Here is a 23720-nt window from a genome sequence, read left to right as displayed (position 1 = left end):
CCCTCTTCCTGGCCTCGTCTTCGTTGGTAGCCGAGGTCAGCCATATTGTATTGTTCCGCCAGTGGTGATTGCCGCTTCTTCGAGTCAGAGGGAAGCTGTGGCGCCAGCACTGCTGGCGACATCACGGGGTCAGCCATTTTGTATCCCTCCAGCAGTGGTGTCTGCTTCCCTTTTGGATCGAGGGGAAGCCGTGATGTCATCGCCACTAGTGACATCACTTTCATCAATGACGTCACTCCCAGTTTCCTCCACTGCTCTGTCTTGCTCGTCTGTGTCTGCATCGTTTGCTCCTGTGTCGTCATCTCTGCCATCCAGTTCGCTGCATCTCCCTTCCATGTCGTCGGAGCCTTCTCTTGCTGATCCGTCTGAGGCTTTGTGTCAGGCGGTTCTTAAGGGATTGGACTCTGTTTTAGAAGATAGGTTTGCTATGTTGGCTGGGAGGACTGGAAACAAGTGTGTTGCATCGTCCCCGCCTCCTGCAAAGAAATTGTGTAAGGAGCCAGGGCTTTCTTCCTCTCCTTCTCCCCCATCTCCGCTGTGTCGGCATATCAAGCGTTGGAAGGCTAAGGACTTTGCCCTCTCTTCGTCTGCAAGTGTTGGTGTTACTGAGTGTTGGTGTTTCTTCCCCTGTGCGCTCTGCAGTGGCTGCTTCATCCTCTGCATCGAGGCACGAGTGTGTTCAACCTCCCACATTTGTGCACATGTTGCAAATTCTTCTGCTTCTCCAACACCAGGCCCTATTCGTCGCCGTAAGGATCTCAAGGCGTCTGTGAAGAGGTTGAAAGTTGTGAGCGTGGAGATAGTGCAGCAGGAGTGTTTGTCTGCCCCTCCTCCTGGTGCTTTCTGGGGTTCGACTCAGAGGGATTCTCGTTCTATTTCGAGTGTTTGAGACACTTCACCTTTGCATGTACGTGCGTCCGCCCCGCACATGCACATACGTGGCCATGTACGTGAGTCATCTATTGGTTGTGTGCAGAGTTGGTGCTTGGATCCAGCCCATCAGGTTAGTTGGCGTTTCGGGCTGTTTGGCGGCTGGCTCTTCTGTTGGTTTACATGAAGAAGGCGCATTGTGTCCAGTCATTCTTACAAAAGGTAAATGCCTCTGTTTCAGATTGGGATGGGTCGCTTCGCTCAAGGGGCTCTGCCAAGTTGCTTCCCCCGCCTCTCACGAGGCAGAGGAAGTACTATGCTACAAACTCTGCCTACTTGATGTCATGTCATCTTAACCTGGATGTCATTGTCTGAAGCTGGGGTTGACTTTGGCGCAGGTGAGGTCGGCAGCTCCGTCCTTGTCTCCACAGGATGCCTCAGCTTTGGAGTCTACAGCAGCCTCCATGTTGCAAACGGTTTCTTGGCTGGACTTCTGGTCGGCAGTCATTGCCAAGATAGCATCTGACAGGTCCCCAGAGAGGTTGGCGAGTGCTTCTTCTCTTGCCAGTTTGTTGCAGTCTGGGCTCAAGGCATTCTCGTATCTTCTACACCTCAGCATTAATTTATGGGGTAACCTTCTCCTGATTAGAAGAGATGCGGCTTTGTCCTGGATAGAAGATCAATTGACACTGAGTCCTTGCTGGAATTGAGGAATGGGGATCTTTTGGAATCTCCATTTCTGTTTCCTCAGACTTAGCTGGAGGACGCGATAGATTGGCGCCGGGCTGTCACGAAGGACAGATTAGTGCACCAGGTTATGTCAAAGTCAGATTCTTGTTCTTGGAGAGGTCCTGCTCCTCCTCCCTCCCCTGCCCAGCAGCAGTCACGAAGATTGTTGCCTGGTAGGCCGTCAAGGAGTTCGGTTTCGACAGGGCCTCCCCGTTCGTCCCAGCCTAGGTCAGAGGACCAACGTCCCTTTCGCTCCCGCTCTTTTAAGTCGAGAAGGAGCCCCAGGGGCAGAGGTAAAGGGGGTCATCTGTAGGTTAGGCACCTCTCCCTCTCCTGTGCCACGGCTTGTGGGGTGCCTGGCAGGCCATTGGGCCAAGTGGCAGAGTTAATGGGGTGGAGAAGTGGGTAGTAGATGTCCTTCTGGTGGGGTATCTACTGCCATTCGACTTCTCTCCCCTGCTCTCAGACAAGACTCTGCTCAGGAGGGTGTATCCCCCAGATTCTGTGAAGTTCTTGGCTCTGGGAGGAAGTGCAGAAGATGCTGGACAAGGATGCGATAGAGGAAGTGTTGCGTCTGTCTCCAGGATTTTACAGTCACATCTTGGTGCCCAAGGCATCAGCAAGTTGGAGGCCTGTAATCGACGTATCCACCTTGAATCATTTCATCAGGAAAATGAGGTTCGAAATGGAGACCCCACCTTCAGTGTTTGCAGCTCTGAGGGAAAGCAGCTTCATGCTGTTGATAGATTTGAAGGACTCATACTTCCAGATCCTCATTCATCTTTCATCCAGGAAGTTCGTTCGCTTCTCTCTCAGAGACAAGGTCTTCGAGTTCAAAGTCCTGTGCTTTGGGGTGACCACAGCCCCTCAGATGTTCACAAGGGTCTTCTCTCTCGTCTCAAGTTGGGCCCATGCTCAGTAGATCCGTATCCTGAGGTACCTCGACGATTGGTTGGTCTTGGCAGGTTCCAGGGAGAAGCTGCTGTAGGACAGAGATTGTCTGCTCGCACGCAATCAAAGGATCCTCTACCTGGTCATGGTCATCGATACGGCGGTTTCAAGGGTTTTTCCGTTGGATCAGAGGTTGGAGAAGTTGCGAGTGGTGGCTCGCAACCTCCTGTCACAACCGCATCAGTCAGCTCATCAGTGGCAGGTTCTTCTGGGAATTTTGTGTTCTCTGGAGAAGCTGGTCCCTCATAGGCATCTTCATCTTTTGTCTCTGCAATGGAGACAGGGAATTCTGGTCGCCGGCGAGGGACTCACCCCTAATAAGGGTTCCTCTGTCTGTAGAAGTGAGAGAGACCGTCGTTGGTGGTTGGACGGCCGAAATCTCTTGAAGGGGGGTGTTCTGCATTCTCTCCCCCTGGACTTCCCTCTGTTTTCAGACGCCTCCCTCACAGGTTGGGGGGTTCATTTATCTGTTTTCAGACGCCTCCCTCACAGGTTGGGGGGTTCATTTAGGTGGCCTCATTGCCTTGGGTGTTTGGAGTTTGGAGGACAAGCAGCAGCATATCAACATCTTGGAGTTGAAGGCAGCCTTTCTGGGTCTGAAGGAATTTTGGGAGAAAGTAGAGGGTCATTCTGTCATTCTCATGTCGGGCATCACCACGGTGGTCACGTATGTGAACAGGCAGGGTGGGCCTGGTTTCACGTCAACTTCACGCCTTGACCGTCAAGGTTCACCATGGGCGGTCAGCTATTCGGTAGAGCTCTCAGCCAGGTATATCCCGGGCAAAGGGAATGTGGTAGGCACAGAATGGTCCCTTCATCAGGTAGTAGCAGACAAGCTCTTTTTCAGATGCCTCCCTCTCAGGTTGGGGAGCTCATTTAGGCGATCTCATTGCTTTGGGCGTTTGTAGTTTGGAGGACAAACAGCAGCATATCAACGTCTATGAGTTGAAGGCAGCCCTCCAGTGTAAGATGACCGAGCCCGAGTCCTACTCTCCAAATTGTTGAAACCATGAATGAGATCGACAACTTCTGAAATGGAAGGCAAAAACTCTTGCGTGTCTCCCTCCTGCTGCTCCGCCAACGGAGACCGATGATGAGAAGGGTGTGCAGGGTCATGTAAAATGCCTGGGTGTGCAGGGTCATGTAAAATGCCTTCCTCGTTCAAATTAACGGAAGAAACCAGCAGCCAAACGGCCTGAAACACCAACTAAGCTGTCTTGGCTGGATCCAAGTGTCGACTCCCGCAACGAACTAACCACAACACCAGGAACATCACTACGCGCTCTCCCAACAGATGACTCCTAACATGGCCAGGAACGGGCACGGGCGTGGCAGACACACAAACATGAGCTGGAGAGGAATCTTGAACACTCGAGAGCAAATGAGAATCCCTGGGGGTCAAACTCCTGGAACTCCATGCTCACAACCTTTGACCTCTTGACAAGCGCCTTGAGATCCTTACGGCTACAAAATAGGCCCTGGAGACGGAGAAGTGGGAGTGCCTGCAACATGTGCACGAACGGGGGAGGTTGCAACACACACTCGACTCGATGCAGGGGGCGAAGCAACCACTGCAGAGCGTACAGGGGAAGATACACTAACACTTTCTGAAACACCAACACTCTCAGGAACACAGGCGTGTTGCTCCTCACTCGCAGGCGAAGAAAGGGCAAAGTCCTTAGCCTTCCAACGCTTAATATGCCGACACGGCGGAGATGGGAGAGAAGGAGAGGAAGACAGCACTGGCCCAATACGCAATCTCTTTGCAGGAGGCGGGGGCGATGCAACAAGTTTGCTTCCAGTCCTCCCAACCGCCATGGCAGCCAACTTATCTTCCAAAACAGAGTCCAATCTCTTAAGAACCGCCTGGCATAAAGCCTCAGACAGATCAGCAAGAGAAGGGTCCGACAGCATGGAAGGGAGATACAGTGAACCAGACAGCAGAGATGACGTCATGGCAGCAAACGATGGCGACACAGATGAGTGAGGCAACGCAGTGGAGACGACTGGGAGTGACGTCATTAGTGGCGATGACGTCCCGGCTTCCCCTTGATCCGAACGAGAAGCAGACTCCACTGGCGGAGGGATACAAAATGACTGATCCCGTGACGTCACTAGAGGGGCTGACGCCACGGCTTCCCTCTGACTCAAAGAAGCGGCAACTGTTACTGGCGGAGCAATACAATATTGTTGACCTCGGCTACCCACGAAGATGAGGAGGAGGGGGGAGGACCAGGACAGCAAGCACGAGGAGGGGGGTAGCGAGCATCCATGAAGTGTGTCAGCAAACCCTCCAAGGACGGAGAACCCTGTAGCCCCATTGACTTCCAAAGCGCCGCCATCTTGGACACCTCTAACTCTGCAATAAAAGACAATGATGTAAAAGCGTCCTCCCTCTTGGGAATCACATTAACTCCCGAAGAAGGGTCGACATTTCGAAAATCAGCCTGAGGTCCTCCCGATACTTCCAATGATGATTCGATGGAAGTGAAGGAAGGGGACAAAGGCACTACATTACTATGGGGTGTGACCGCAGCAGGAGATGAAGCATCAGGAAGAGGAGAAGAAAAACCCTCCTGCGAAGGAGGAGTAGAAACCCTACGATACTCCCTCTTGCTATAAAACAACTTCCACTGCTCTTTAGGCCACACACAGCATTCTGTGCAAGGATTCGTTATTGTACAAACATTAGAGCGACACCTACTACATGTGATGTGGATTGGCCGAAGCTAAAAAATGAGAACACGGAAAACCTGAAGTTCTGGGGCACACACATTGACGAGGCCGAGAAGGAGCAGAAGAAGCCATAATAACAGCACACACACGCACACACTAAACACAAATCGAAACGGGCACTGAACTGGGTAAAGGCCAAGAGAGGTCAATCACAACTCTCGCCCAGGCGGTTAAGAAAAGACTGACACGGTGGCGTAGGTGAGTGGTCCTTTACCACTTTTCACCCAATATACGCACACGTTGCCAGATCTCACAAGATTTATTGCTTTCATCCGCGATTTAACCGGATCCAGCTAGGTGCTGGAAATTATCCTATTGTTAAGACCTCAGGTTTGTAGCTATGACAAATACAAATTGTTTTAGAAAATTTGTCATGTTATGTAATGAGAGTTTGGTATTATCTGCAGTTTCATGCATCTGGAAAGGGGAATAATGGTAGTAATAGATTATTTCTGTAATGATTGTGTGAGAAAGATTCCTAAATGGATATGGGGCATGGAATGTATAGCATTAGTCTTAATTTTTTGGATGATTTTATTGCTGTATTGTAATTTTCAGATATGAGATATTTATTTGATTTTGAGTCAAAACTGTCATCATTGTATTTTTCATTGTGCATTCTGGTAAATTAGAATTACTTACTATGTAAAACTTTAACAGCATTCAGGTGTGCATATTGTTTCTACTGGAATCCTGCTCGTAAGCAACGTCCCTTTGCCCCTAGACTGGAAACCATTACTCCACAGCTTCCTCCTCCAATACCAGCCACAGAAGACCAAGAGGAGGAGGATGAAGAGGAAGAGGAAGATGAGGAAGAAGAACAAGAGGAGCAAGATTCATCATCTGGAGAAGATGATGAGGAGGAGGAGGAGGAAGAGGGTGGTGCAGAGGAAGAAGGTTAGTGTAGAATAGTTGTAAGTTGATGTTTAATTTTAAAAGTAGATAGCTGTAGCAAGTACTATGTTGATTATTAACTCGTGTTCATGAATGGAGAAGCAGTTCATTACTAACTGGAGTGTTCAAACACTCCTCCTTATTATGCATATTATGCATGTGCTATTCTTACCTTGTTTGCCTTATTGCAAGCAGCAAATAACTCAAGAGGTTTTCATAAATTGAAAAGCTCAATGCTAAACATAAGCATTAGTAACTTTCAGTATTTCAATAGCAAGCAAAAGTTTTTAATTCAGAATTTATTCCAATGAAGTGGTGTCTTTCAAACTGATTGTTATTCACTGTTATTTATATGACATAGAACAGTGATATTTAAGCTCTGTATACCTTTTTATTTATTTTTTATTCAGCTCATGACATATTGTAGACATGAAAACATCTAGCTGCATAAAGTCATTATCTTAATTGTGCAACTATTAATTTTAAGAAATGTTAATGCATCGATGCATGGTCTAAAGCCTATAGTTGTTTATGGGTAATTTGACATTACTTACTGTTGTCCTACTAGGGTCAGGAATGTTTCTCATAGGGCAGATGCTCCCAGAATTTATGTAAGGTATTCTTGTGGGTGACATCACTTGTGAAATGCATTGTATTTTGCACTACAGGCTGTAATAATGTAGAAGTAATAAAGAGGAAAATATGGCTGACCAGTTGGCTGTAACTGCAGAGGTATTGGTAAACTGTGCTGAGATTACTCTTTCTATTCTTTTTTGAGAAGGGTATGATTGCTGGTTAGGCATCCTTTTGCTTTGATGGCTCAGGGCTTTCATCATAAGTTTGAGGAAGATGATTTGATGTTAAGTTTCCAAAGAATTAACACCTGATGTTTTCAGAAACCTTTTGATTGCGTTTATGGCAAGCTTTTCAAGTTTTCTTGTCCTTTGTGCTTGATTTTTTGTAATACTGTATCCCAGTATTTGTGGTCCACAAAATCGTAGATACATCAGTTCCATCGAAAAAGATTTTCATTCCGGTAGTACCTCAATCTTATGCGATTTGAGTTGGCGAATTTACAATAAGCACAAACTTTTCATTGGAACCTAGCTAATAATCATAAGGGAGTATTTTACAGACAAGGGAACACAAATGCAACATTTTTGAATCCTGGAGAAACCCTGTGAAGGTGTTTGTTCAATTTCTTTATGTAATTTATAAGTTTTCAAGCTTTTATGTGTAAATTAAATAACATTAAAACATTAAAATTATAATGCTCTCTCTCTCTCTCTCTCTCTCTCTCTCTCTCTCTCTCTCTCTCTCTCTCTCTCTCTCTCTGAGATGAGAAAATTCTTATGGTACATGCAGTATGTACTGTGTTTATAAATATTTTGAAATACAGGGAGTCCTTAATTATCGGTGGGGGTTCCGTTCACGGGGGTGTACCAATAAACATAAACTGCCATTAACCAAAACTGCAATTTATAGCACCATAATGGCATGTCATAAGCATCCTTATGGTGCCATAAGGCCCCTTATGGCAGGTGCCGATAACCAGAACTCGGCACATTGTGGTGCCATAAATCGCTGATTTTATGGCACTAGACAAGCACCATAAAACCGGATACCTGATAACCAAGTCTGTCGATAACTGGGGACTGCCTGTATTAATAATACAGGCAGTCCCCAGTTATCAGTGATCCGGTTTTGTGGCGCTTCCATAAAATCTGCAATTTATGGCACCATAACAGAACGAGTTCTGGTTATTGGCATCATAAGCACCCTTATGGGGCTGATAACCAGTTATCAGCACCATGAGCACCATTATGACGCCATAAATCACTTGAGTTTCGGTTAATGGCGGTTTTTGCTTATTTGCGCACCCTCAGGAATGGACAAGACCACGGAGAGAGCAGGCCTGTTCAATGTTTTGTGACATAAGCAAGGATGGTCCAAGCTGCTAGCACTGACTACACTGCCAGACAAAAGAAACGTAAACAAAATCTCACCAAAATCGACCATTAATTTACTTATTTTTCTCGTCTACACTAATTAGTGTACACCAAATAATACTTGAAACATACCATATATTTACTTGTATATCATGCAACTTTTGAAGACCTAATTTTGGAGCTAATTTAAGGGGGTCACATCATACATGAGGTATAAAATTAGCATATGTAATATGCACATACTACATAGTATTGTTTGATAAAATACAAACAATGAGTATGCATCTATTCCATGGATCTTTCAAAAAGTTATGCTTTACTTCACTGCATCCAATAATGTATGTATTTTCATATTACGTATTATAAAATACAAAAATAGCAATCATGTTTTGCTGTATTGAAGTCAAATCGGGGCAATTTTCTTGCTTCTAGTTAGTGTAAATGAATTGCAAGATACTCTGTTGATATGGGACAAGGTTATTTTACATTATACAAAGTGTTTTCAAGTCAAAATATCACTTGAATATATATCATTGAGAACAAAATTTAATTATTTTTTTTTGTTAGTAGATGGCACTGAAGGCAAGTTTGTGTAAAAAAATCAACAGATTGCATTTGATATTTCCACTTGATTTCATCAGAATACTACGAGCTTTATATACATATATCTTTTATCACAGTGAACACAGTAAAATGTGTTCTTTCATGCCAAATAGTTTTGATTAAAACTCATTTCTCTCAAATTTTGTTTACGGTCAAGTTTGATGATGCTATACCAAAGTTTCCATTTTGCCAATCCACGATAATAGTACTTAGCAGATGACCATTCTTTCCTCAGCTTCAACTATAACTAGCAGCTTAAATTTAGCAGTATATGCCCTTGCTGATCTGTTCTCCATAGAGAGTAAGGATATAGTCATGTAAAAATATACAAATCAGAGCGATTTTTTGCTTCTAGTTAGCATAAATGAATCTCGAGATCCTCTATTAATATGGGACAAGGTTATTTTCGTTATACAAAGTTTTTTCAAGTCAAAATATCACTTGAATTCATATAGTGAACAAAATTTAGTTATTTTTTTCATTAGTAGATGGTGCTGAGGGCAAGTTTGTGTAGAAAAAAATCAACAGATTGTGTTTGATATTTTCACTTGATTTCATCAGAATACTATGAGCTTTACATATTTATCTTTTATCAGAGTGAACATAATAAAATGTGTTCTTTCATGCCAAATAGTTTTGATTAAAAAACGTCTCTCAAATTTTGTTTACCAAAGTTCCCATGCTGTCGATACAAGATAATAGTCATTAGCAGATGAAAATTCTTTCCCCAGCTTCAGCTACAACTAGCAGTATATGCTCTTGCTGATCTTTTCTCCATAGAGAATAAGGATATAGTCATGTAAAAATATATCAGTCCTATTCTTTTTAACGTCATTTGTAACATAACAGATAATTTTTTACTCTCGTATGATGGTTGAAATGCAAACAAGCCGCTATAGTTATCAGATTCAGTTCACAGTAAATCAGCTGTTTCTGGCTGTATACGTTTACACAACAAGTATAACATTACTGACGATTCAGCTTTCTCATTTACTCTTCATAACTTTACTAGAAGATGGGATAGATAAAGAGATGGAGGAAAAAGGGTTAGCCTAACTAGGATAGATAAACAGGAGGAAAAAGGATTATCCTAACTAGAAATTGGGATAAACAGGAGGAAAAGAGGTTAGCCTATTTTAATTTTGTCTCAAAAATTGAACTAGCATGTTACATGCGATACATGATCAAATAATTGTTTGAGGGTGAAAATTTGGGGGTCTCATGATATGCAAGATCGCGTGTTATACGAGTTATACTGTAAGTTATGAGATTATTATAAAATACTGAACAAAAACAATTCATTTAGTTACAGTGCAATGTAGTATTGTGTATGCCAAAGAACAAACATGTTTATCATTAAAAGAATATTTATACATTAGTGGTCAAAGTCCAAGATGGCAGTGCATTGGTTTGCATCACAAAAAACCATGGTTCATTCTACTAAATGTGTATGAAATAATTATCTCTTACATCTATTATTTGGTAGTTAAATTTTCTAACTTTCTAAGGCGCAGTGTTTTTTTTCCAAGAGTTAGTAAAGCTTGAATGAGATACTCATTGAATATTTGTAAAATTAAATGAGCATTTTGTTTTCAGAGGTGTAGGAAGATAATGCTTTTAATTACAGTACATATATGAATGTTCATAGAGTAAACATCCCTATCATGAAGTTTTTCAAAGGGCTGAATGGTTCATAATGAATTTTGCTTTCCAAATTATTTACTTCAAAAGAGAACCGAGGAAATTTCATTGTTTTATTTATAAGCTTCTGGCCAAGCCAATTATTCCTGATACATTTTAGCAAATTTACTGAAACATACACAAAAAAAGGGCTTTGTTACTTTGAAATGGGTAGGGATACACTAAATACATTTGTGGAGTGCTGGCAAAATAGGACATTGCTTTCCTAATGATCGCTTTATGATTTGTTCCTACACGACATACAAACTCTTGGTCCTTTACATAAGGAATTACTTTCAGTGTAGGCTGGAATTACGGCCATTAAATTCTTGAAAAAGGTGGTTAGGCAGTAACTACTGTCTGGTAGGCGGGTAGGCCTGGATGTAAACACTCCACTTTGCTTTCGGCCATCTTCCAATAAAAACTTATTTTTGTGAGCTCTCGCTGACTAGCTGTTAATCATTTTCCCAGTGGGATCTTTAATTTTTAATTTTTTGAATAAACATGCATATGTTCTCTGATATTAATAATTAATTGAATTTAATAATATGGAAACCTACTTTTTGTGATAGCATCGGAGGATGGTATCGGCTCTCCAGTCAGGAGCATGCTCAGTCCCACCCAGACGACGGTCATGTTCGCGTGAGCAGCTGGTGTCATTGGCGGCAAATGTTTTGCCTGCTGTATGAGAGTTTCATAACCCTCTTCGGGAAAGTGTTTTCTCCAGATGATACTTTCCTAGACTCGTGGAGCGGCTTTACCTGCTAGTTCCGCTAGCAAGGCGAGCGAGAGCGTCCAGTCTTCCTCCCCTGTTCCCTCTACTTCCTATGGCTACACTGGGAGGGGCGAGGTGAATAGAAGGGAATCTGCAGAGTGCTCTCCCTAGGCTTCAGCATTGGGGGACTACGTTCCGGAGGTACCTTAGGGTACTACTGGACATACATCCACGTCATTGAGGAAGGATCTTATGTCAAAACTGGAGACTATCCTTTGGACGGATTTCAATTCGCTGTCCCCTATGGGATCTTGCATTTTGTGAGCCTCAATTGTATATTCTATTGAATTGTACTCTCATTCCATTTTTAAATGCTCGCATTTAGGACAAGTTTTTATGCCCATTCCTCCTTGATATCTGGGGGAATGAGGAAGGGCCCCACCCTGATTATTGTTTGACAAAATTCAGGGGTCTCGCCAAGCGCTTAAAATTCTTTAGAATTTCTAGCACTCTCCAAGTGTTTTGGTCTTCTACGATCTTCAAACGCTTGGGCAAGATGAGAATTCCTAATAATTGTTACTATGATAACCGGGAATCTCGCTGAATGCTTGAATTCCTTGGGATTTCTGGCATTCTCAGAGTGTAATGGTTTTTCTGTAGTTTCTAAGCCCTCATGTGAGACAGACATTCTCGGTAAATGTTAACAAAAATTGGGAGTTACAAAGCCATGAAATTCCTTTGAATTTCTAGCATTGGCAGGGTGACTTGGTTTTCTGAGACTTCCAAACACTGGGCAACCTGATGATTATTGCAATAGTTGGGAGTCTCGCCGAGCGCCTGGGTCCCTTGGTTTTGTTGGTGTTCGCAGAGTGCTCGGCTTCATCATATTACCGAGTACCAGGGCGAGAAAAGGCTCGCCTCATTATTGTCATACAAGAGTCAGGTTTTTCTTGCCAAGTGTGGGAATTCATACGAATTCTAACGCTCGCCAAGCGCTCGCTGTTACGAGTGCTTGGATGGCAAGAGGAGTCTTACCAGGACAGATGAGTCTGCTTCTCAGTCTGGTTTGGAGTTATGTAGAGCTTGGAACTGCATGCAACACCTTCTTGGTGAATGGTCAAGTGCCGTCCTTATTTATTGGACCTTAGGATCTGAACACGTAGGGCAGCAGACACAGAATCAGTCTTCTTCTTTTCGGAGCTTCGGCCTCGAAGGAGAACAGTTAATTGGGAAGAAGTGATACATGTAGTTCTTCGTTGATGATTACCACTCGTAATTAATTATGTAGTGGTGATCTGCTCAGCTCGCTCGGCTTGGCTCAACCAGACAGCTCGATCTGCCGATCTGAGTGGCAAGTGCTCGGCTCTAACGAGCGAACTCTGCTCTTGATCGGTGGAGTTCCTGGCCATGACATAGCACCCTCCCTTACTGTGTTGTAGTGAGTTTTCGTCTATTGACTTCGTCATCTGATGCCTCCTAACCTCCGTCTTCAAAGGTTTCCACATCCTAAGAAGAGGAAGGTATTCTCCGCCTCTTCTAAGAGTCTGCATCCTTTCCATGGAGAGGAAGTAATTGGCTATCTCTTCAGCTCAACTGCTCCTTCCGGAGCGGGAACTTGGACGCTATCCACAAATTTGGTGTCTCGGGAGCCCCAGGAGTTTGAACCCAGCTTCGTTCTCCTGTCTGGTTCCAAGGGCGGTGCTCATGGAACCAGGACTGCGTTGGGTATACAGGCGGCCCTCAGCGGCAGGGGTCCCGTTCTTGGCTGCAGACGCTAAGCGATTTTAAAGCCTATGGCCGCCGCACACCTTTCAAAATTCTAGACCAGTTAACAGTACTCTAGACCAGTCAAACGGCGCTGTAATCCCACAATGGTGCCATAAGTAAAATTATATTTATGCAGTATAGTACTATAGAATTTACTGTACAGTACATTATAGTATTATAAATAGTGTAAAGTGAAAAAAAGCCTAGTTTTAATCCTTTGGGTGTCTAGAGTATGTTAAGGTATAATAAGGATTTATACAGTGTACAGGAAGCTGTAGTGTTCAATTTACAATAATTCATCTTATGATAATCCAATTTTATGAGAGACCAAATTACAATAGCCTAACTTCATCCCATCTTCTAGTTACATAAGTTCAAAAACAGCTAAAGAGAATGATGAAAGTATGGTTTTGACGTTATGCTTGTTGCGTAAACATGTACAGCCATGAACAACCGAATGAGAAACAAATTTTTTTTTTTTTTTTAAGTACAACCGAATTGGATAACATCTGTTTGGTTTGTATTTCAATCATCGTACTATAGTACAGTATTACCGTAATTGTTATAAATGACGTTATGTAGAACAGAACTGAGATATCTTAATGTAATCACTTTATTTGCTATAGATCAAAGATCAATAGCCTGCTAAATTTAAACCTAGTTATAACTGAAGCTGAGAAACTGTTCAAGCTGCTAATGACTATTATCGTGCATCAGCAACAAGGATAAAACTCCAGTAAACGTATGCCATCAAACACAACCGTAGATAAAATTGAGATAAAATAATTTTAATCAAAAGTACTGTGCTTTAACGAACACATTTTACTGTTGGTTTCATACCGATATAAGATAAATAACGTAAAGTTCGTATTACAATGATATAAAGGAAAATTGCAGATGGAATCGTGTAATTTTTTTATGCAATAAACATGCCGCCAACAAAATCTGTTAACGGAAAAAAAAAAAATTAGATCACAATCACAACGAGACATATTCAATTCATATTTCCACCGAAAAACTCGTCATATAAGGAAAAATAACCTTGTCTCATATAAGTCAAGTATCGATATTCGTTTATGCTAACTAGAAGCAAGAAAATTTGCTCAGAATTACGTTAATTATGGCGAAACAAACTCGTATTCGCCATCAGCTGATTTCAAACGAAAACATTGGCTGCTCCGCGGAATACTGGTTTAGATTTGCCGTAGTATTTTATGATACAATAAGATGAGAATACATACAATATTATTGTATAAGTAATGTATAACTTTCTAAAGGATTTATGGAAAAGATGCATAATTAATAAAATAACACCATGCATTTTTCGGAACATTGGCGGACGAGAACGAACATGAAAAAACATCCTCTGAAAATGTGAGGGTAGTTACAAAAGTTGCCTTAATTTGCATAATATTTATGTACAAAAATAAAAATACCCTATACGTAATATATTTTCATACACATTTTAAACATAAAAGCAGGAACATTTATAAAATCGACCCATCGTTCGTTAAATTTGCACTCATTTTAACTATTTTCGGAAGAGCGGCAGACGGCGGCTTACAAGAACGAATATGAAAAAACATCGTATTTGATAATGTGAAGGGCAGTTTCAAAAGCTGCTTCAGTATCATATTTCTGCGCAGAAATAAAAATATCCAATACGTAATACATTTTCATACACATTTTAAAGATAATAGCTTGAACATTTATAAAATCGACACATCGATCGCTAAATTTGCACTTTTTTTTAACTATATTTTCGGAAGAGTGTCAGGCGGCGGCTTACAAGAATGAACATGAAAAAACATCAATTTGATAATGTGAAGGGCAGTTTCAAAAGCTGCATTTGTATCATATTTCTGTGCAGAAATAAAAATACCCTATACGTAATACATTTTCATACACAAACATAAAAGCATGAACATTTATAAATCGACACGTCCATAGCTAAATTTTTACTCATTTAACTCGATATTTTCGGCATAGAACAGCGTCAGAGGCATATATTTTACCCTAATACCTATCTAATAACTCTCAATAAAATGTTTTAATATCATTTGCATAACCTTTATGGGCTGAACGTTATTTCTACAAATGTATGTACTCGTTAGACATAACACTGCTAGCGGGGCTGTTGACCGAAAATTGTGCCGTAAAAATATTTTAAAATGTCTTATTTTTTTAATGAATATTTTTGACGACAGCCATAAAATCGATTAGCTGCTGAGCGATTGCGCCGTTAACAGCGGGCCACCTGTACTGCCTCAAGCAATGAAAGTACTATAAATGCTACAAAGGATCACCCTGTTCCAAGTGAAGTAGCAGAGCCAGAAAACCAATTAGGGTGCATAAATAAAAAAGAAACAGACAAAAATCAATTGGTAACTCCAGTAACATATTAATGGAACCATATATAATGAACAATAATTCTGAATTAGAGACTAGTAATCCTCCCATCAATACAGAAAAATATAAAAATCCTTATAGAAAAGCAACGTACATAAAACAAGGACCAAAAAGAAACAAAAATTACTGACTTGATCCCACATTGGTACATTTTGATGACTTGTTTGGACCAGATAACTGGTCAAGATTTCTAGTCCTCAAAACTGACAATAAAATCTCAGCGGCAATACTAGAAAACAAATTACTTAACATATATCCAACACAGGACATGGAATGTAGATACATCAAAGACAATGAATGGCTTATCCAAGTAAGCAATAAAAAGCAGTCCACTGCCTTTTTATGTATAGGGTAAGTAAATCTTAGTTTTACCAGACCACTGAGCTGATTAACAGTTCTCTTAGGGCTGGCCCGAAGGATAAGACATTTTTACGTGGCTAGGAACCAATTGGTCTCCTAGCAACAAGACCTACAGCTTATTGTGGGATCCAAACCACACTATATCGAGAACTGAATTTCTATCACCAGAAATAAATTCCTCTGATTCCGCATTGGCTGAGCTGGGATTCGAACTTCGGACCACCGGATTGGCAGCCGAGTGCGGAAACCACTCGTCCAGCGAGGAACTTTATTTATCTTTAATAGAAATAAATAATATAAAAGTAACAATTACAAGCCATGAAACATTTGATTATGTACATTGTACAGTCATCCTATCCAACAATGAACAAGAACTTCCTTCAAAACAACTACTGCTAGGCTCCTTAAAATTGAGATATAACAATATTCACTGTCTAGAAATATACTCAATTTCAAGTAGGAAAGACAAGAATAAAAATATCAACATTGCCAAAATAAAATTTACAGGCCAAGATCTTCCATTTAAAATAAGAATTATCTGACAAAATAGAGAAGTTCGTCCTTCATTCCAAAATCACTACAATGTGCACAGTGCTCAAGGTATGGACACACACAAAAAATGCTGTAATAAGGCAATATGTATGTGGAATCTACTTATCACGCAAAATCTAAAGAATGCTTATTTTACCAATACAACACAGAAGTTCAATTATTAATAAATAGGACAGGAATGTCAGTCATGGAAGCCAGACTTGAGTTAAAAGTGAGAGGAGTTAATAATCCACCCAAAAGCCCCACCTTTTCAAATGTAACTTGAAATCAAGACATCAATCAGCACTATAACAAATAAGATAATATAAACATAGAAACTAAATCTCATGTCAATAATACTACTGGTTCCATGCAACATAAAAACACCATACAAACAAACAAACAATAATACTAAGACCCAAAATAAAAGTGATATTATATCCACCAATACCACTACTAACATGGAAGATTCGGATTTCCATGGAAAAGAACTTCCAATGGAAGAGGTGTCAAATAATGATAATAATAATAATAATAATAATAATAATAATAATAATAATAATAATAATCAAACTGACAAAAAGAAAAGAATACTGTAACGAACCTCACCTAAGGGGAAAAATGTGAATACAGTATTGATGAATATTGAATATTACAATCAATCAAAAAAAAAAATAACTCCAACTACACCAGGAGATCATTTAAAAAAAGATATTGTACTAACCTCATTACAAGTGGAAATACAGTTACCCTCAATCCCAATCAAACAGCCAACATCTAGACAGTAAAGAATCAATTGATCACTCTACAATTCCCATCAAATAATGCGAATGAAAATCATACCATTAAACCAAACCAAAATATAACTATCACTTCCCAACCATCCACAAGACCCAAATACAGTAGTGCCTCAGGATACGAAATTATTCCGTTCCAAAGCAGCCTTCGTAACCTGATTTTTTCGTATCTCGAACTACGTTTTATATGTAAATTGCCTAATTCGTTCCAACCCCTACAAAAACACCACAGTAAATTTTATAATAAAGCTAAATTGACCAATAAACAATGAAATACAACAATTTGGACCATTCAATACATAACATAACCTTTATTATAGTACACACCTGTAAATAAAGTGTATTAGTGTACATGGTACAAGAAATACTGTACGTACATGTACGTACATATGTAGTAAAATGTGGAACCTTACCTTTCGAGTGAGGCTATCTCCGAAAGTGGCGACAGAGGGGGAGGACAAATGGCAGAAAACATGGAGGAGGACAAGTGGCAGAAAACATGAACACTAAACTTTATGAAACACATTAAAAAATGGCAGAAAACATTAACTAAACTTTACGAAACACATTAACAAATGGCAGAAAACATTAACACTTCTTGATTATCTCCATCGTTCTCCATAGAAAGCATCCTCTCCTTTCCGTGAACTTCAGCAACGTTCTTGGGACATGGCTAATAACGTAAGTAATTAAGTTCACACACAACATGATAAAGTAACTCACAGTACAACGAAAGCAAAATCACTAACGCAAATTTACGTTAACAAATGAGGTATATGTGAACGAACGAATTCCAGTGTTTACGATAACGCTGCCGCCAAAAATGGTCAAGGAACGCCTTTACATAGAGGCATGATGTGACAGATGCTGACCAATAGGAAAGCAGGATCTTACGGCAATGACTAGCATCGGGAACCAATGGGAGAGTGGGAGGATGGTGGCGAGTCTACTTGGTTGGCGGTGCACGAGTTTTAAAATTGTTCTTGGCAGTCCAGGAGAATCTCAGACTTTACCCTTTCGCAACCTGAATTATTTTTGTATGCAGAAGCAAAAAAATCTTTGTCTTTGCTCTCATAACTTGGATTTTTCGTAAGTAGGGAATTTCGTATATCAAGGTTTCATTGTATTCCATTAACAACAACAAAACAAATAACCCCTCAAACTGACAGTCCTTATCACAACAGAAAAGGACCAATAGAATTACAAAACCAGAAATTTCTAAAGCTAGATCAAATACTTCTGAACTAATAATTAACCCTCTTACGCCGACTGGACATATTTTACGTCGACATTTTTTGTCTCCCGTGTGCCGACTGGACGTATTTTACGTCGACTTACAAAAGTTTTTTTTAAAATTCGTGGAAAAATACTTATAGGCCTACCAGCCTAAAACTTTTGAATCACGTGCCTTGGGGGATGCTGGGAGTTCACGGATCAAGGTGTTGTTTTGTTTACAATCGTTACTCAGGCGCGCAAGCGCGAATTTTTTTCTTGCCGCACTAAAAAGTATCTGTGACACATCTCGGTAATTATTTTGTTACTTTGACATAATTTTTGTACCATTGTAAATTAGCCGTTACATGAAGTATTATATATGAAAATGTGCGCATTTTTATGTAGAATACAACAATAAAATACTCATGATTGTAGCTTTTATCAGTTTTGAGATATTTTCATATAAATAATGATAATTGCCAAAATTTCAACCTTCGGTCAACTTTGACTCTACCGAAATGGTCGAAAAACGCAATTGCAAGCTAAAACTCTTATATTTTAGTAATATTCAATCATTTACCTTAATTTTGCTACTAATTGGAAGTTTCTAGCACAATATTTCAACTTATGGTGAATTTATGAAAAAACTTTTTCCTTACGTCTGCGCGGTAACTCTTCCGAAAAAAATCATACATGCGATTGTGGTAATGTTTGCACCATTTTAAAATTAGCCGTTATATAAAGTTTATATATGGAAATGTGCGCAATTTCATGCATTATACAACTAAAAACAACCCATGGTTGTAGCTTTTATCAGTTTTGAGATATTTTCATATAAATAACGATAATTGCCAAAATTTCAACCTTCGGTCAACTTTAACTCTACCAAAATGGTCGAAATATGCAATTTTAAGCTAAAACGCTTATATTCTAGTAATATTCAATCATTTACCTTCATTTTGCAACAAATTGGAAGTCTCTAGCACAATATTTCGATTTATGGTGAATTTATAAAAAAAATAACATTTTCTTTACGTCTGCGCGGTAACTCTTCCGAAAAAATCATACGTGCGATTGTGGTAATGTTTGCACCATTTTAAATTAGCTGTTACATAAAGTTTTATATATGAAAATGTGTGCAATTTCATGTAGAATACAACAAAAAATAATTGAAGGTTGTAGCTTTTCTCATTTTCAAAATATTTGCATATAAATCACGATAAATAGAAGAAAAACCACGTTCGCTCAACTTTGACTCTACCGAAATGGTCGAAAAACGCAATTGTAAGCTAAAACTCTTACAGTCTAGTAATATTCAGTCAATTATCTTCATCTTGAAACAAATTTGAAGTCTCTAGCAAAATATTTAGATTTATGGTGAATTTTAAAAAAATCTTTCCTTCCCTCCGCGCGCGGATTCTCCGCCACAAATCTCCGAAATGCGTACGTACCATTCTCGGAATATTTGCTCTGTTTCATATTAGGCATTTCATAGAGTTTTATATATGAAAATGTGCGCAATTTTATGTAGAAGAAAACGAAAAATATTTGAAGGTTGTAGCTTTTCTTATTTTTGAAATAATTGCATATAAAAAATATATATATATAAAAAATTCTACATTTGGTCAACTTTAACTCTTCAGATATGGTCAAAAACTGCAATTGTAAGCTAATACTCTTACAGTATAGTAATATTCAATCATTTTTCTTCATTTTGAAAGAAATTGGAAGTCTCTAGGACAATATTTAGATTTATGGTGAATTTTTGAAAAAAAAAATTTTTTACGTCCACGAGTTATGAATTCATGCATTATTTTGTGATAATATCTCTGTGTTGCTTTTATCGTTTTACAATGTGTTATATACCAAAATGATCGCAATTTAGTGTGAATTGCAAAAAAAAAAGTAACTTGTTACCTTTAACCGTTTTGCGCACAGCGCGATTGAATAAATTATTATGGAAAATTTCGTTTTTATTTTGGCGCTATATATAGCGCATTATTTAATATGATAATGATAATTTTTTTCATTTCGATGGTTGCATACTAACCTTCAGCCATGACAAAAAAAAGGAGCCAAAAATGACTCTTAATCTTGAAAACAAGCGCCGCTGTGATTTTTTGAAAAAATATATGAAATTTCGTTTTTTTGCGCTATCATATATCGCATTATTTATATATGATAATGATAATTTTTTCATTTCTGATGGTTGCATACTAACCTTCAGCCAATGACAAAAAAAAAGGAGCCAAAAATGAACTCTTAATCTTGAAAACTAAGCGCGCTGTGATTTTTTGAAAAAAATATTTTTTCCGCTTCCGTGCTCACTCTGAAACACTTCCGTCACACGGTAGACAATTTTTTTTTTACCGCTCCGGCGTAAGAGGGTTAACATCACCAAACATGCTTTGTCTTGTGGTTGTAATGAGTGCTTCATAGGTACATATAACCAACTAACCAACAAGACAGAGGACAGTTCGTAATTGTATAGACAGTTTTTATTATATTAAGGAAATGCCCTTTAACACACCAACATGGGAACAAATTGTTCTGAATCCTTAAAATACAAAAAGGAAATTATAAAATAAAAAATTGACTTAGTATTCAATTATGAAAAATAAACAACTGCTGAATCTAATAACCAACATACAAATAAAACAATTTTAAAAAACCACAAATAAATTCAAATGCATATAAACTTTAAAACAAAGTAAAGTCAGCAATCAATTTACAGAATTTAGTACCAATTCCTCCCAATAATGGATTATAAAATTATTCTGGGCAGGGATTCGTTATGGTACAAACATTAGCACAACACCTTTATGTGCAGTGTGGGTCTGTAGCTGAAGAAGCCAGGAAACGAGAACATGGGAAACCTTGAGTTCCTGGGCACATACATTGGTGAGGCCAAGAAGAAGCAGAGGAAGCCATAACACAAGCGCACACACACAGACAATCAAAATAGCATAAATGGGCAAAGAACCAGGTAAAAGGCTGAGAGAGGGCAACCGCGACTCTCACCCAGGCGGTTAAGAAGACTGAATGTGGTAGTGTTGGTGCGTGGTCTTTGACTAGTTTTCTCCCGATATATGCACGCCTTGCCAGATCTCACACACTAGAAAATGATCCTATTGTTAAGACCGAGGGTTTGTAGCTATGAAAAATACAAATTGTCTTGAAAAATTTGTCATTTTGGGGTGATGGTTTGGGGTGTAATTTTTTTTTAAATATTAAATTGTTTTACTATGATAATGTAAGGTAACTTTTTGTTTTAACTATCAAATTAAGCAGTGAAATGTCAATATAGACAGTTATAATCATTTAAGTTTTAAGGGATACTGGGTATTTTGCAGTTATAAGCCAGTTATAAGCATTTTTTGAGGGGATTTTTCCATTTCTGCCTCAGGTTCTGGAACCTATGCCAGCGTAAAGTGGGGGAGCACTGTAAATGTAGTACATACCATATATTTCTACGTATAAGATGACCTTTAGAAAAGATGAGGTAAAAAATAATGGAAAATTTTCATGAATTAATGTCAGATCTGTAGTATAAGATGATTGCTAAATTAAAACCTTCTCTGTATAGGCTAGCTTTTGGTTACCGTATCTACTCGCATATCGTGACTTTTGACAACCTAATTTTGAAACTATTAATTTTAATGGGTTTGCATCATAAACGAGATATGAAAATAGTGTGTGTAATATTCACTTAGTAAAATGAAATACAAACAACAAATATGCATCTTTTCCTTGGACCTTTAAAAAAGTTATGCTTAACTTTATGGTATCCAATAATATTTTATGTACGTACAGCATTCTCATGTTACTATTGTTTCATAAAATACAAGCATAGCAATCATGTGCCTTTTGCATTGTTTTATATTTTGTTAACATGGAGAATGATGCCATTTGGGATATTTTTTTCTAAGGCATTGATTTCCATTTAAAGATAACCATGGGGACAAAGTTTCGTCTTGTTTACTGTACACATCATGTACACATTATTATGACTGTTGATTGTGTTCTTTCATGCTCAGTAGTTTTGATTTAAATATTTTTCTCCAGTTTATTTATGGTCAAGTTTGATGGCACAAGAAAGTTTAGGGGAGTTTCAGCTATGTTGCCAATGCATAATAATCTATAGTCATTAGAAGCTTGAACATTGTTTTCTCAGCATCAGCTTTTACTGTAATGTAAAAATATATCCGTTTTATTCTACATAGCATCATTTGTAACATACATATGGTAATTGTTTACTATCATGCGATGGTTGAAATGCAAGCAAAACAACTGGTGTTATCCAATTCGGTTGTTCATAGAAAAAGCTGCATTTTGTTCGGTACTTTATAGCTGTATGTGTTTACTTAACCCTTTACTGCCAACTGGACGTATTTTACGTCAACATTTTTTGTCTCTCGTGTGCCGACTGGACGTATTTTACGTCGACTTACAAAAGTTTTTTTTAAAATTCGCGGAAAAATACTTATAGGCCTACCAGCCTAAAACTTTTGAATCACGCGCCTTGGGGGATGCTGGGAGTTCACGGATCAAGGTGTTGTTTTGTTTACAATCGTTACGCAGGCATGCAAGCGCGAATTTCTTTCTTGCCGCACTAAAAAGTATCTGTGACACATCTCTGAAATTATTTCGTCACTTTGACATAATTTTTGTACCATTGTAAATTAACCGTTGCATGAAGTATTATATATGAAAATGTGTGCATTTTTATGTAGAATACAACAATAAAATACTCATGATTGTAGCTTTTATCAGTTTTGAGATATTTTCATATAAATAACGATAATTGCCAAAATTTCAACCTTCAGTCAACTTTGACTCTACCGAAATGGTCAAAAAACGCAATTGTAAGCTAAAACTCCTATATTTTAGTAATATTCAATCATTTACCTTAATTTTGCAACTAATTGGAAGTCTCTAGCACAATATTTCGATTTATGGTGAATTTATGAAAAAACTTTTTCCTTACGTCCGCGCGGTAACTCTTCCGAAAAAAATCATACATGCGATTGTGGTAATGTTTGCACCATTTAAAATTTAGCCGTTATATAAAGTTTTATATATGGAAATGTGCGCAATTTCATGCACAATACAACTAAAAACAACCCATGGTTGTAGCTTTTATCAGTTTTGAGATATTTTCATATAAGTAACGATAATTGCCAAAATTTCAACCTTCGGTCAACTTTGACTCTACTGAAATGGTCAAAAAACGCAATTGTAAGCTAAAACGCTTATATTCTAGTAATATTCAAACATTTACCTTCATTTTGCAACAAATTGGAAGTCTCTAGCACAATATTTCGATTTATGGTGAATTTATGAAAAAATAACATTTTCTTTACGTCCGCGCAGTAACTCTTCCGAAAAAATCATACGCGCGATTGTGGTAATGTTTGCACCATTTTAAATTAGCCGTTACATAAAGTTTTATATATGAAAATGTGCGCAATTTCATGCAGAATACAACAAAAAATTATTGAAGGTTGTAGCTTT

General features: G+C 39.0%; 1 protein-coding gene across 9 annotated transcripts in view; it reads left to right on the top strand.

Moving 5' to 3' along the window:
* The window catches only part of LOC135220710 (endoplasmic reticulum junction formation protein lunapark-A-like), a 249695-nt gene that overhangs the window by 160149 nt on the left and 65826 nt on the right, over window positions 1-23720 (top strand). For all 9 annotated transcript variants that reach the window (XR_010315766.1, XR_010315765.1, XM_064258125.1 and 6 more), the window contains one exon: window positions 5947-6183. Coding sequence is in view for 7 of the 9 variants with exons in the window: in XM_064258125.1 (XP_064114195.1) it covers window positions 5947-6183 (237 nt within the window). In the remaining 2 variants the exon portion in view is untranslated. The remainder of the gene's footprint in view (window positions 1-5946; window positions 6184-23720) is intronic.

Source organism: Macrobrachium nipponense, chromosome 2 (assembly GCF_015104395.2).
Source record: "Macrobrachium nipponense isolate FS-2020 chromosome 2, ASM1510439v2, whole genome shotgun sequence".
NCBI lineage: Eukaryota > Metazoa > Arthropoda > Malacostraca > Decapoda > Palaemonidae > Macrobrachium > Macrobrachium nipponense.
The sequence above is the reverse complement of the archived record's forward strand: the minus strand, read 5'-3'. Positions and strand labels throughout refer to the sequence as shown.